Source organism: Limulus polyphemus, unplaced genomic scaffold (genome assembly GCF_000517525.1).
Source record: "Limulus polyphemus unplaced genomic scaffold, Limulus_polyphemus-2.1.2 Scaffold959, whole genome shotgun sequence".
Classification (NCBI taxonomy): domain Eukaryota; kingdom Metazoa; phylum Arthropoda; class Merostomata; order Xiphosura; family Limulidae; genus Limulus; species Limulus polyphemus.
In genome coordinates, this window is record NW_013666569.1 from 328,990 (window position 1) to 341,858 (window position 12,869).

The 12,869-nt window shown below is 34.2% G+C and overlaps 1 protein-coding gene across 3 annotated transcripts in view; it reads right to left on the bottom strand.

Annotated features, from left to right (window-relative positions):
• The window catches only part of LOC106461437 (otopetrin-1-like), a 42,629-nt gene that overhangs the window by 7,485 nt on the left and 22,275 nt on the right, over nucleotides 1–12,869 (bottom strand). For all 3 annotated transcript variants that reach the window (XM_022388412.1, XM_022388414.1, XM_022388411.1), the window contains 4 exons: nucleotides 7,606–7,720; nucleotides 6,265–6,529; nucleotides 4,078–4,238; nucleotides 1,267–1,441 (listed from right to left, as the gene is read on the bottom strand). In XM_022388412.1, coding sequence (XP_022244120.1) covers nucleotides 1,267–1,441; nucleotides 4,078–4,238; nucleotides 6,265–6,529; nucleotides 7,606–7,720 — 716 coding nt within the window. The remainder of the gene's footprint in view (nucleotides 1–1,266; nucleotides 1,442–4,077; nucleotides 4,239–6,264; nucleotides 6,530–7,605; nucleotides 7,721–12,869) is intronic.

The following is a 12,869-nucleotide window of genomic DNA, read 5'->3' on the forward strand; positions in this document are numbered from 1 at the left end:
CATACTTTTGTTTTGTGCTCAACTTGAAGGATATAAGGAGTGTTTAACAGTGTTTCCTCAGCATGTCAATTTACCCACTTTTAAGTTTCCCGCTCTTTTCTTATTTACACCATTTAACTTCCGGTTTATACTAGCGTTAGAAAAGCGCTTAAGTCTGAATTAGAGAAGTATTTCATAATTAAAATATATTTAGGATATTTCTTACTTCTTAATGTAGAATATAGTTTTCCGTAGAAGCAAAATTCAGGATTATTATTAAATTTCATGTATTCAATGTACCAAATTCAGACAGTAGAAATCTTAACTACGTCTCTACTGTAAAATGGGCTGCTTGAAGAAGAAGTTACGCAACTGCTTTGCCATTTCTGCAAAGTTTCTCGACTCGACTGCTACACCTCATCACTTTCGATCCGCTCCCCATGTCTTACAACAATTTTCTTGGAGAATAAACGATGCAGATAATTCTCGCAGATATTTTGCTAATCTTAGCAAATTGATGCATGTTTTCTACGGTTTCAAGAAAACAAGACGGAGAAATGCAGTCTCCTTAAAATAATATGCAAAACGTTTAAGGTAAGACGTTTAATGTGCATTAGAAAAGTTTCAAAAAGAAAGTCCATTATGGAGTGAGAGTTCACTTTTACTTGTAGACTTTCACCGGATCTGTCGGGCTTTCACCAAGGGAAGAGCTGGTATGCAATTTGCCGCACAAAATATTAGTCAAACTGCACATCTACTTATTTATAGCAATAACAGGGTGCGAATCACTGAACCTCCGTTCCACAGTCCGGAAAGAAAATTAGAAGAGAAAATTCGATTCCGTAATATTACATTTTTTTAATACAACAAACTGGGATCTCTGTTCAACAACAACAGCGCGTAGTATAAAAAGGTAATTGCTCCTGAACGCTAAAATCCAGAATTCGATTCCCCGCACTGGACACAGTGCATATAGCCTATTACGTAACTTTAGGCTAAAAACCAAAAACAAACTAACTAAAAAGGTAATGTATAATGATACGTTCCGTGTAAACTCTATGGATAGGATAATTTGGGCAATGTCATTTTGGCACATCTGGCAGATTTAAGTGCGCCAACAAACCGACTCTGTTTGGATTAGAAAACAAATCTGTAGGAGTGTTGGTTTAAATTTGGAATAATAAATCTGAATTGATTTAAAAAAATCAAATTAGTTGATAGCCATGTATACTTAAAACACGTGGGAGAAGAACAAGATAAACAGTGACATAGAACAGAAGCACATACCTCTAAAAGGCATCATAAACTCCTCCAACAGGCCTCCATGGCCCCTCTTCAGCAGATTTTGGGCGACCTCATGTAGAGTCTCCTTGCCTAATGTTCGGATCCAGATGCATAAGTTGGTGGCGACCATATGCATCAGACCAAACCTCGCAATCATCTTGAACTTGTGGATATTCATCTGTCAAAATATATCGTTTGATATGATTATTTGTGGCCAAAGATTCAAGAGAAACCCCATAATATGATTTTAACCTTTAATTATTGAATTAATACATAATTGGTATATATATATATTACAATATAAAAACAACAACAAAAGACATAGGTAATTGTCTCTGAAGTTAAATGTTCTGTTCTTAACCTGTGTACATTAGCTTTAATTTTTTTGTGTCCACTGGAGGAGAGAGCAATATACAGTAACTAAAATTATTATGTAGAAATAAGGCTGGGACAAGGCTTAGTAGTTACTGTGCCGGGTTGTAGTCCGAAAGAACTAAGGTTCGAGCTCGCGAAATGCCGCTGAACACGCTCCGCATATTCAGATGTATACGAATCAGAAAATTTAAAATTAACTCACTATTTACTTGAGAATAGCCATGTAAACGGCGGTAGCTGCCTACTGGTTGCCTTCTCTCTGGTCAGCTGTTCAAAACTAGGGACGACTATGCTTATGCCTAGGAGTTCCTGACATGACCATATATTCCAAGAGTCGCATAACGTACTACTCAGGTTGAAAATATTAAATACTATACGTGTACGAAAAATAAATGTGATATAACAAACGACCTCTCTGACCTGATAATTTAGGAAAACATAAATATTTAAAAGGAAATTGAAGTTTAAAATATGTGTATTAACAACAATAGTTTAGGAATAAATATAATACAACGTGCATTATATATAGAAACTAGCAGATGCTCGTTGAAACAATTCAACGGTAATCTTCTTCAAAATAGTGATGAATAAGTATAAAATGCGCTAAGTAGCCGCGTGGATTGTTTCAGCTGTATGTCCCCATTCCTTGTCATTTCATTGAGAGCAAGAAAAGACTGCTACGGAAGTGAACACTTTTTTGAGTTGTCATTTCTATAAGACGTGTCAAAGGGTAGATATTCAATTCAAATGAATTTATTCGACATGGTACAATAAAATTATGCATGTATATAATACTGACATGAAAAATAAACAAACATATATATAAATCGAACAATAAATAGATGCTTAAACACATTACTTTCTTTATGCGCTTTTTGCGTTTATGCTCCTACCTCGAAATATTTCTTTCAATCAGTGAACAGAGGAAGTCCCGTTTTTTGTTTGTTTTTTCGTGAAATTCTCTCATAAAAATATTTTACTTAATACGTTTTTTTTCTCACATTGACCGTTCAGCACATACCAAGACTGACGGATCGATGTTCATATTAATATGAACTTTTAGGAATTGCCAAAAAATAAATATTTTTTCCTGTAACGTACCCTTGAACATAAGTATTAACCGTTAAGGAGATACAGAGCTCTGCAGACGGACAGACGTCTGGCTATTTTATATATATATATATATAGATAATTGTTACCCTTAACTCTTCGAACGATATTCAAAATATGTACACAGCTCTAATGCACGTATTATGAAAGTAGAACGGAAAAATGTTTTCTTTTAATTTCTTACTTAAATAGGTCTATGTTGCACAAAATTATTTTGTAAAATATATTTTGGTAAGTTATATATGGTACATTACCTTCAACTTACATTGTTCAGTTGAGGAGCCAACAAAAATAATTTCATGGTTTATTTTGGTTGTTACCTGGAAGTACAGAAACTTATTTCGACTACAGAAATAAGTAGATAGGTTTGTTACCTGTACTTAATACAATCTGCCACAGAGGATTAAGATACCAAAATGTATAGCTGAATTATCAAATATTTCATAGAGGGGAAACAAGATAACATCTTATCCTCGGTGGCTCAAATTGGGTTTCAATACGAGGAGCCCCCCAGTGGCACAACGGTATGTCTTCGGACTTATACCGCTAGAAACCGGGTTTCGATACCCATGGTGAGTAGAGCACAGATAGCCTTTTGTGTAGCTTTGTGCTTAACAACAGCAACAACAATACCAGGGGTGGATTGAGCACAAATAACATATTGTGTAGCTTAACAACAAATGAACTTTCACTTTTGTGTATTGTTGTACTGTCAAATTTATGACTGAGATCCGAATGCCACGTGCTCAATGATGAAAACAGGCAAAGTGGTTAAGAAAAATATTGTTCAATTCTGAAGAATATCTAAAGTTGAAAATGTTAAGTCAGGTTGTCTAAATTATATACTGAATCGTAACTAGTTCACTGAGTGCAGAAACAGACTTTGAACGAATAAATAAAGATTTTTACTGCCACTACAGAAAACTTGCTCACCTCAAGTGTTTGTTTCTTTCTTTTATATTTTATTCGGATTATTCTGTAAAACTGCACTTCTTATTCTGCCTATTATAATCAAAATATTAATTTCAAAATGACTGTACACGAAGATAGGTTACTGTTGGGTAAATAACTTTATAATAACTACCTAGCGACATTTGTTTGCTTTTAAGCACAAAGCTTCACAACGGACTGTACGTGCTTTGCCACCACAGGGTTCAAACCCCGAATTTTAGTGTTATAAGCCTTCAAGCTTATTATCGAAACTAGACTAATCAGATTATACACTCCTACCCAAATTCCATTTAAGTAAGTTTCCTACCCGAGAACCAGAGTGAGACACACGTGTCGAAAAATATTTCAAATTTGAACAATATGTTAGCACAGACTTACTCGGGCATTTACAAAGATGAAATACATCTGAGCAAACGTAAAAATCATGTGTAGAACTGGGTTTATCCCCAACAAAATACTGTAGCAGGGGGACGTCTGGGGAATCTCGAAGAACTGTCCAAATTCTAGACCGTTATACACCATAGTTCCAAGTCCAAAAGCTAAAACGATAGAAACGGCAATTGTTAAAACACATCAATCAAATTTTCTGTAATTTAATCTACATGTAGTAACTACTTTATCCACTGAAGGATTTTAGTGCTTCAGCCACAGATAGTTTTCATCCTTCGTATCAATGAGATGTCTAACATTCTCTACTTTTTAGTGCACATTTAACTCAAATATTATATTATGCTCGGAAACTTAATTTAGAGAACATGCATCTGCTTTATTTTGTCGATTTTAATATTTTTATACTTTAGCACAGATATAGCATGTCCTTCCTTTAAAAAGCACGGTGGCTAAATAAACATTTACATTGGCTTTAATGAGATTTGAGCTTAACACAATCTAGCTAGTAGAAAATATGCAAATCGTAATATCAGTAAACAATGATGGCTTAATTACCTTACATCTCGGAGTGACGTTTATAGAATAAAATTTCTCATCATAATCAGTTGTTATGTTTCAAAAAGATAATTTGGGTATAACGGTCGATAACAGTGAAGGTACTCAACTGACGAACTAATACGTTCCACTTATTATAAATGTTTGTTTCATGACATCCTATACTTGTAGTTTACCGGTTTTTAAATTAGTTACATTATTTAATGAGTAAATATTTAGTTGTGATATATATAAATAACTTACTTTGATCACAATTCATTGATGATCCTGGTAAACTAACATGAATTTGAAATTGACACTTACAGTTAGGTTAGATTGGGTTAACAGTGATTAAGTATGATTAGGTTAAATGTGATTAAGTTAGATTATATTAGATTTAGTGTGGTTAGGTTAGACTAGGTTAAGTGTGATTAAGTTTGGTAAGATTAGATTAAGAGTAATTGGGTTAAGCGTTATTACGGTGCCACACGAGGAGAAATTAAACTTTCTGTTGCTTTCAAAGAGAAGTACTCAAACTCAATATGATATATGGCTTCAATATAAATGTATATGCATACATACATAATATTTGTAAATCTAGAATTATAACAGTAGTTAATACACCTTTGTTGTTGTCTTCTAAATAATACCAAAGTATAATCACGTGAGTTTGGAATCAAAAAGGGGGTCTAGGGGGGACACCTGCCCCCTGAAAAAATGAGAAACGTATTTCTTTCTTTATTCACTCAGTATATATATATATATACATATTATGTTGTTCTGTGGACGCCCATGCTTCGGAAGTTGTTTTGCAACATTCAACGATAACCATACTTACTAAAAGGACACACAAATACCCAAGTGGATATTTTTAGTAGTCGTTTTATGGAAAGAGTCCAAAATAGTCCAGATTTATTTAATATTATACTAGTATCATCTGTGAAAGAGACTACCGATCATTATAGATTATTTTTGAAATTTATTTGAATTTCCATATGTTCTAATTCTGCATAGTCGAACTTTACAAAGTCTTGTGTTCCTCTACATAAAAAGGTCAGTGGTTCAATGGAACGAAGTACTAAACACTACTCAGAAGTTACTGGTTCATATTCTTGACACTTGCACATCACTGAAGTTGTTTGATGATTTCTTTCTAGTTCTCTGGTTGTAAGTAAGCAGTCACAAACTGGTTTGGACAAGAACTATGGAAAACAACTCTTAACCATCCTGAATCCAGGTTTTGATAAAACAGATCAAGTAATATGTTATTGGTTGTTATAATTATACCCAGACAAGTGCGTTTGGCGTATCTTCCCTCATAGAATATTAAACCATCTTAAATAAATTCTGATGCGATATTATGAATTTATTACTAGAAATCTTTAGACAACAAATCACCTGAATTACTATTCTATCAGTTCAATAGGCACCAAAGTTATTGAATAAAACAAATTAAGTAATAATTGCCTAAGATTTTGTTTACGTGTGTTTTGTGGCGTCCTCCTTTATATTATTTAATATTAATGTTGAACACTAGATACACAGTTCCTTTTAATAATACTTTGTTTTGACAGGAAACTAGTCTTTTGTTATATTAAAACAAAAAAAGAAAACTCTTGGGAGGTCGTGCGATGAACTGACCAATGGCTCCAATCCGGAGAAACAAACTCCCGTGGCTCCGGTCATTGTCAGATGTCTTGGATTTTTTTACTCGAGGAGGAATAGGGGTCTCTCCTGGCTCAAGCTTTTGTCCATGATCACCCAGTCTGCGGAGATTCTCCATGATAGAGGGCTTCTTTCCGCTACCAATACTGGAAGGAGTACTCGCCGGAGCATTCCGTAAAATGTAGAGATTGATATAGAGTAGAAAGAGTAAGCTAACGCTGTACATGAAGAGGTAAAACCCCTGGAAACAAATGTGACAACTTTATGTGGTAGAAGTTAACAGAAAGTGATTGTAACCACAAATAATAATATATAAATATAAAGTTAGACCAAATATAGAAATAAAACAAAAAATATCGTCGATTTCGTAAATATATAAAACATTATTCTGTCGTCAAAAAAGGATTTTTTTACTTCAGTTACGATATTTGCAGATGGAAGTTTGAGTACGACTTCTAGTTTTTTATGCCATATCAACCATACTGATATGTTTTCTTGGGATTAAAATTACTTTTAAAACCACTATATATGATAAAGTAATTCCCTCCCTCTTACATGAAATTTATAACTATCATATAAAAAATTAAACACGTGAGATGTAGAATGCAACAGAAATTCTAAAATACAGAGGCTTTATTTCATCATCCACATTTTTTCACATGAATCACTTGGAGCAAAATGTTCATATTGTAACTAATAATTCAATCGATTCAGTTCAAAAACTTTATAAGATATTTGTTTCGAAATTAATGCTCAAATTGTTTTTTCATATATATCACTCAGTAACGGGGGAGTCCAAATATTACATGTTATTGAGTAATTTAATGTTTTTGCTTGTTGTTGTTGATTGTTATTAAGCACAAAGGGCTTAATTTACAATATTAATCTTTGTGTTATATAAGATGCGTTGATTAAAGTACGTGTTAAATTTCGAAACATTTAAACAAGAGAAGGGGTATCGCTAATTAATTCTTTTATTTCAAAAATATTACAAAAAACATTGATAAGGCATTAGTTTTTTTATTTTTGAGTACTCTTTCTTCAGAACGAGGCCATAAAATTTAGTTCAGATTCCAATATTAACTTATGAGTGGTTATTTGTAATCAAAACAACACCGGTATTCGAAAGGCATACTGCTTTAATATATCAAGAACATTTCTCACACATTTGTTACACGGTTATTGGACGTACCATAAGGTATGAATGCGGGATATTATACCCCACAACATAGACGTTTAAAAATACAACACCAGCTTGGATTAGCATATTCCAAGACCATGTAAGCTATAATAAACTAAGCCGACCATGATACTTACCTCGAAGTAGAATAGAGGCACCAAGGGGGTTACAACCTCGGAGGTAAAGAATGTTATACATATCACCACCAGGAGCTGTGCATACATGGAGCTCATTAGGATAAACTGCTGTGTCCTGAAACCATAGAAACAGCATCAGCATCAGCAGCGAAGAATGGAATGACAAAGTGACAACAAATGTACACACAACTATATCAGCAGAGAATAATAGAATGACAAAGTGACATCACAAACGTACACACAACAGCATATGCACAGAAGAATTGGGTGACAAATAACATAACAAATGTACACACAACTACATCAGCAGAGAATAATGGAATGACAAGTGACATCACAAAAGTAAACACAACTATATCAGCAAAAAATAATGGAATGACAAAGTGACACCACAAACGTACACATAACTACATCAGCAGAGAAAAATGGAATGAGAAAGTGACAACAAACATAGACACAACGATATCAGCATATAATAACTGAATAACAAAGTCACATCACAAATGTACCCACAACAGGATCAGGAGAGACGAATGGAAGGGCAAAGTGACAACAAACGTACACACAATTACATCAGCAGAGAAGAATGGAATGACAAACGTACACACAACTATGTCAACAGAATGACAAAGTAACGTCACAAATGTATACACAAGTGCATCAGCAGAGAAGAATGGAATGACAAGTGACATCACAAACGTACATCAAAAACGTACACACAACTACATCAGTAGAGACGAATGGAACGACAAGTGACATAACAAACGTACACACTATTACATCAGTAGAGAAGAATGGAATGACAAACGTACACACAACTACATCAACAGAATGACAAAGTAACGTCACAAATGTATACACAAGTGCATCAGCAGAGAAGAATGGAATGACAAGTGACATCGCAAACGTACAAATAACTACACCAACAGAGAATAACAGAATGACAAAGTGACATCACAAACGTACACAGAACTACATTAACAGAGAATAGTAGAATGAAAAATGGTTATCCAAACGGGGGCAGAGGATGCTGAAACACACAGGTAGAGTTTGGCTAGCATCAATAAGATGTTATCACACGCTCGAGCAACAACAAAATTTTTCTCCATATTTGTTATAAAATCAGACTTGACAGCAGATATATTTTTATCCAAGAACTTTTTAATTATGTTCTTTTTAACTGTAATATATAATAATAAGTAAATAAAAACATCTACAGCCAAACATGATTTTTGTAACAAATTTTAGATCTAATAATTTCCATAGCTTGATCAGCTATAGGTGTTTTATATCACTACAGAAAATGAATTAATGTGAAATAAAATCCAATATGTGGCAAGGAAATTTACGTCATGAATAATTACAGCAACAACACTATGACATGAATCAGAATCATAGAATACTATACGTTACCGACACGAACAAAAACAGAAGCAATGAGAAACAATGACTTCACAACGCACAAACAAGAAAACACAGAATCAGCACAAAAAAAGCAGTATATGTGTGTGTGTGTCAGAGACAAGAACAATATAAGAAATAAAGGTAAGGGAACAAGGGTATGGCCAATATTATAATCCTACAGTACACATGAAACCATGGTGGTATCAAATTTGGCACAAACACTCAAAAATGTTAACTTCCTCTGTCCTGTAGTTTCCTATAAGAATGTTAATTTCCTCTGTCCTGTAGTTTCCTATAAAAATGTTAACTTCCTCTGTCCTGTAGTTTCCTATAAAAATGTTAACTTCCTCTGTCCTGTAGTTTCCTATAAAAATGTTAGCTCCTTCTGTCCTGTAGTTTCCTATAAAAATATTAACTTCCTCTGTCCTGTAGTTTCCTATAAAAATGTTAACTTCCTCTGTCCTGTAGTTTCCTATAAAAATGTTAACTTCCTCTGTCCTGTAGTTTCCTATAAAAATGTTAACTTCCTCTGTCCTGTAGTTTCCTACAAAAATGTTAGCTCCTTCTGTCGTGTAATTTCCTATAATTTATATAACAAAATAAACTTGACCACTTTTATTGGTCATAAAATAACATATTATTTAATTATTTTTTCATGGCTATAGCCAAGACGAAAATTCCTTTAAGAACAACTGCTCAGAGAAATGTTTACGACAAATGGCCTTTTTTTTTTTTTGGTGTAGAAATGATCAAATATTTTACAATATATTCGACTGTATTATAGCATTAGTACGAGTATCACCACTGTGCTCTAAAAAGCCAAAGTATTGTTTGTTTGATCTAGAATTTTCGCGCTAACCTGTTCGAAGGTCATGTGTACATAGCTGTCATTAATTTTGAACTAATAAAGTAAAGGAAGACAACTCTAGGCCTACGATTATCTGACCGAATAGTAGAATTTGATCATCCCTCTTGTTGCGCATCCAGGGACCCAAAGTGTAGAGTGTGTTTTTGCAGCAGAGGATGCGAATCATTACTATAAAGAAACACACTCCAGGCATGCTAACAACTAGACCAAACCTGTCTTAAGCCAATGGAAATAGAATGGTAGGTTTCGTTCGTCACAAAATAAGCACGAGTACTGTTGAAAGTTGTGACGTCAGCCTCAGCTAGCTCGATTTGATCATTATACAAGTGGCGGGCGTATATAAATGTATTTGTCATTGTAGCATTGATATTTAAATTTGGAACATAGTTTCATGTTTCACACGTCTGTGTATGCCGTTCATCTTTCATGTCACGCTTTTCCATATACAACGCCACTAGTAGTAAGTCAGCAGCCTTACGATGCAAAAAATCGGTTTTTAAACACCCGTGGTGGGCAGCAGGGATGGAGATCAGTAATCAAATACCAATACATCATATTTTTATGAACACGAATACATAGGAATGTATTCATGAAAACCTTTTCAGGTATTATACAATAATGATAAAACAGCAGACGATATGATTTCAATACTTATATTTTACGAAACAAACTTCTTAGAAATTGAGACAAAATTTGAACAATAATAACATTTCAATACTTTTATTTTTCAAAATGAATAACAAGTTTTAGAACAAAAAACAAATTCTTAAAATAGACTTATAGATATTATAACTGTCCATTGTTCTTTTTGAACACCAGTCTCTCAAATGTCTTGTCAGTGAGGCGCCGCGATCAGGTCTGAGGGTTTTGCCTCCGATGCTAAACAAACGCTCAAGGGGGCCAAAGGATGCTGAAACACTCAGGTAGCGTTTGGCTAGTAGAGATAGGGTAGGGAAGGTTTTTCATGGATCTTCCAATAACCTACAGGTTGCTTTCTTCAGGAATGCAAGGATCATCGAGGTAATTGTTGATCTCTTATCCCCTGAAGATGAGGTGGCTGCTTACTTAAGAGTTTACTTTTTTGTGCGAGGGGGGATTTACAGTTCTATTTTGTTCCATGGCTGTAGGATTATTTGTTGAGGAAACTTCCTTGAGTTATTGTTGCAGGAGCATTCAATTGGATTCATAGACCATAGGTCTGTTGAAACACCAGTCACGATGAAATCTGGGATCCAATGCCGCAGCTGAGCATACAACACTTCGTTGCTCATACTGCGTCAGCCGGGCGTGAACAGATTTCTTCAGTGCAGAGCAAGATTGAAATTATATCTGGATTACATGCTGTTAATCTCAGTCATCAACCCATAAACACATGACACTACATAACTGGACGTAACAATGTTCTGACCCTGGGTGAAATCTGTTACTTCTTCAAAATGTGTCAGTATTGTCACCAAATCTGCAAGCACAGTTCCATCATGAAAAGTAAATTTTGATGTACCAGTATCTAGATTATCCAATTTCTGGGGAATCTTCAATAAAGACTTAATCATCTTAATTTCTGAATTCCATTGTGTTTGTGTTACTGAATAACTCTGGCCTCTCCCTCAAGTAGATCAGTTGCTTGCAGTGATTTTCGAATGTAGGACACGATGGCTGATGCTTTGGAAATTACTTTCAGCAGTGGTCCAGCTTTTTTTTTCATGCCATCCTTGACCACAAGCTGTAGCGTGTGAGAAAAGTAGGGGTCATTTTTAGGAAGAAATTCAGATAAATTGTCTGTTGATTTGGATTCATCCAAAAGTTCATCTTCTGAGTAATTACTTGTAGATGAGCTATCGCCATTTCTCACACTAGGTAGTGTTTGCAGTTCAAATTCAGGCAAGCAGAAAACCTTGATCATGTTGGATGCGTTATCAAATGTCATATATGACACCTTGTTGTTGATGTTAAAGAGACTTATTATTTCATCATATTGAACTGTAATGTTATTAGATGTGTGACGGATGCCCCTTGAAACGCCGACATGCCACTCAAATATAAAATGACCAGTGACTCCAAGAAAGCTGTGCATTTGTCTGCTACTTCAGATATACACAGTGACAGTAGAGAGATTACTTTTTCGAAATGGTGTATTTAAGTGTTTTACAGCCACAAAAAAGAAACCTATCATTCTATAGGTATCTGACGAACTTGTAGCATTTCGCCACAATTTAATTCTTCGTATTGTTAGCCGACACTGGGCAGCTAGTACATAATTGAATCGGGTTTATTTAAACAACTCTATTCAAAGATTACTTTTTGTTGGATTTCATCAAAACTGCTCTCGATCAACATTGTGGACAGATGGTTGTGCCTGGGAAGAATACACCCAGAATCCATGGCTACCGTTACATCTTCAAAATCTCTTGCCTCCACCACTGAGAAGGGTTGCAGTGTACTGGCAATAAAATTGATGAGTGTATTAGTGATGTGCTTCTGACAAGGGGGTGTAGACTTATATTTAGTTGATTCTGTACAGTACGCTGCTATTGTAGGCTGCTGTACCTAGGCGGAAGTACCAGAGTCAGATGTAGACTTCTGGAGCTCTGCCTCATGATTACGCTAGAAATACAAAAGCGTATCTCAGTTACATAATATAGAATAAAGTTTCTAATAAAAATAACAAAAAAACATACAATAATAAATAAAAATGATGAATACAGTTCAAACAAGCGAAATTTAGTTTAACTATAGAATAGTTTATAACAAAAAACATAATTCATAATAATAAATATATATGTATATATATATATCATAATAAATAAATATCTCAGTTATATAATATAATTTATAATAAAACATATAATACTAATTAAATGAATATATATATATATATATATATTAGTTAACAAACATGAGTAAATTTAGTTATATATACTATTATATTTAGTTTTAATTTATACAGAATATAGTTCATTATTAAACAAAATAAATAAAAGGACTTACGTGT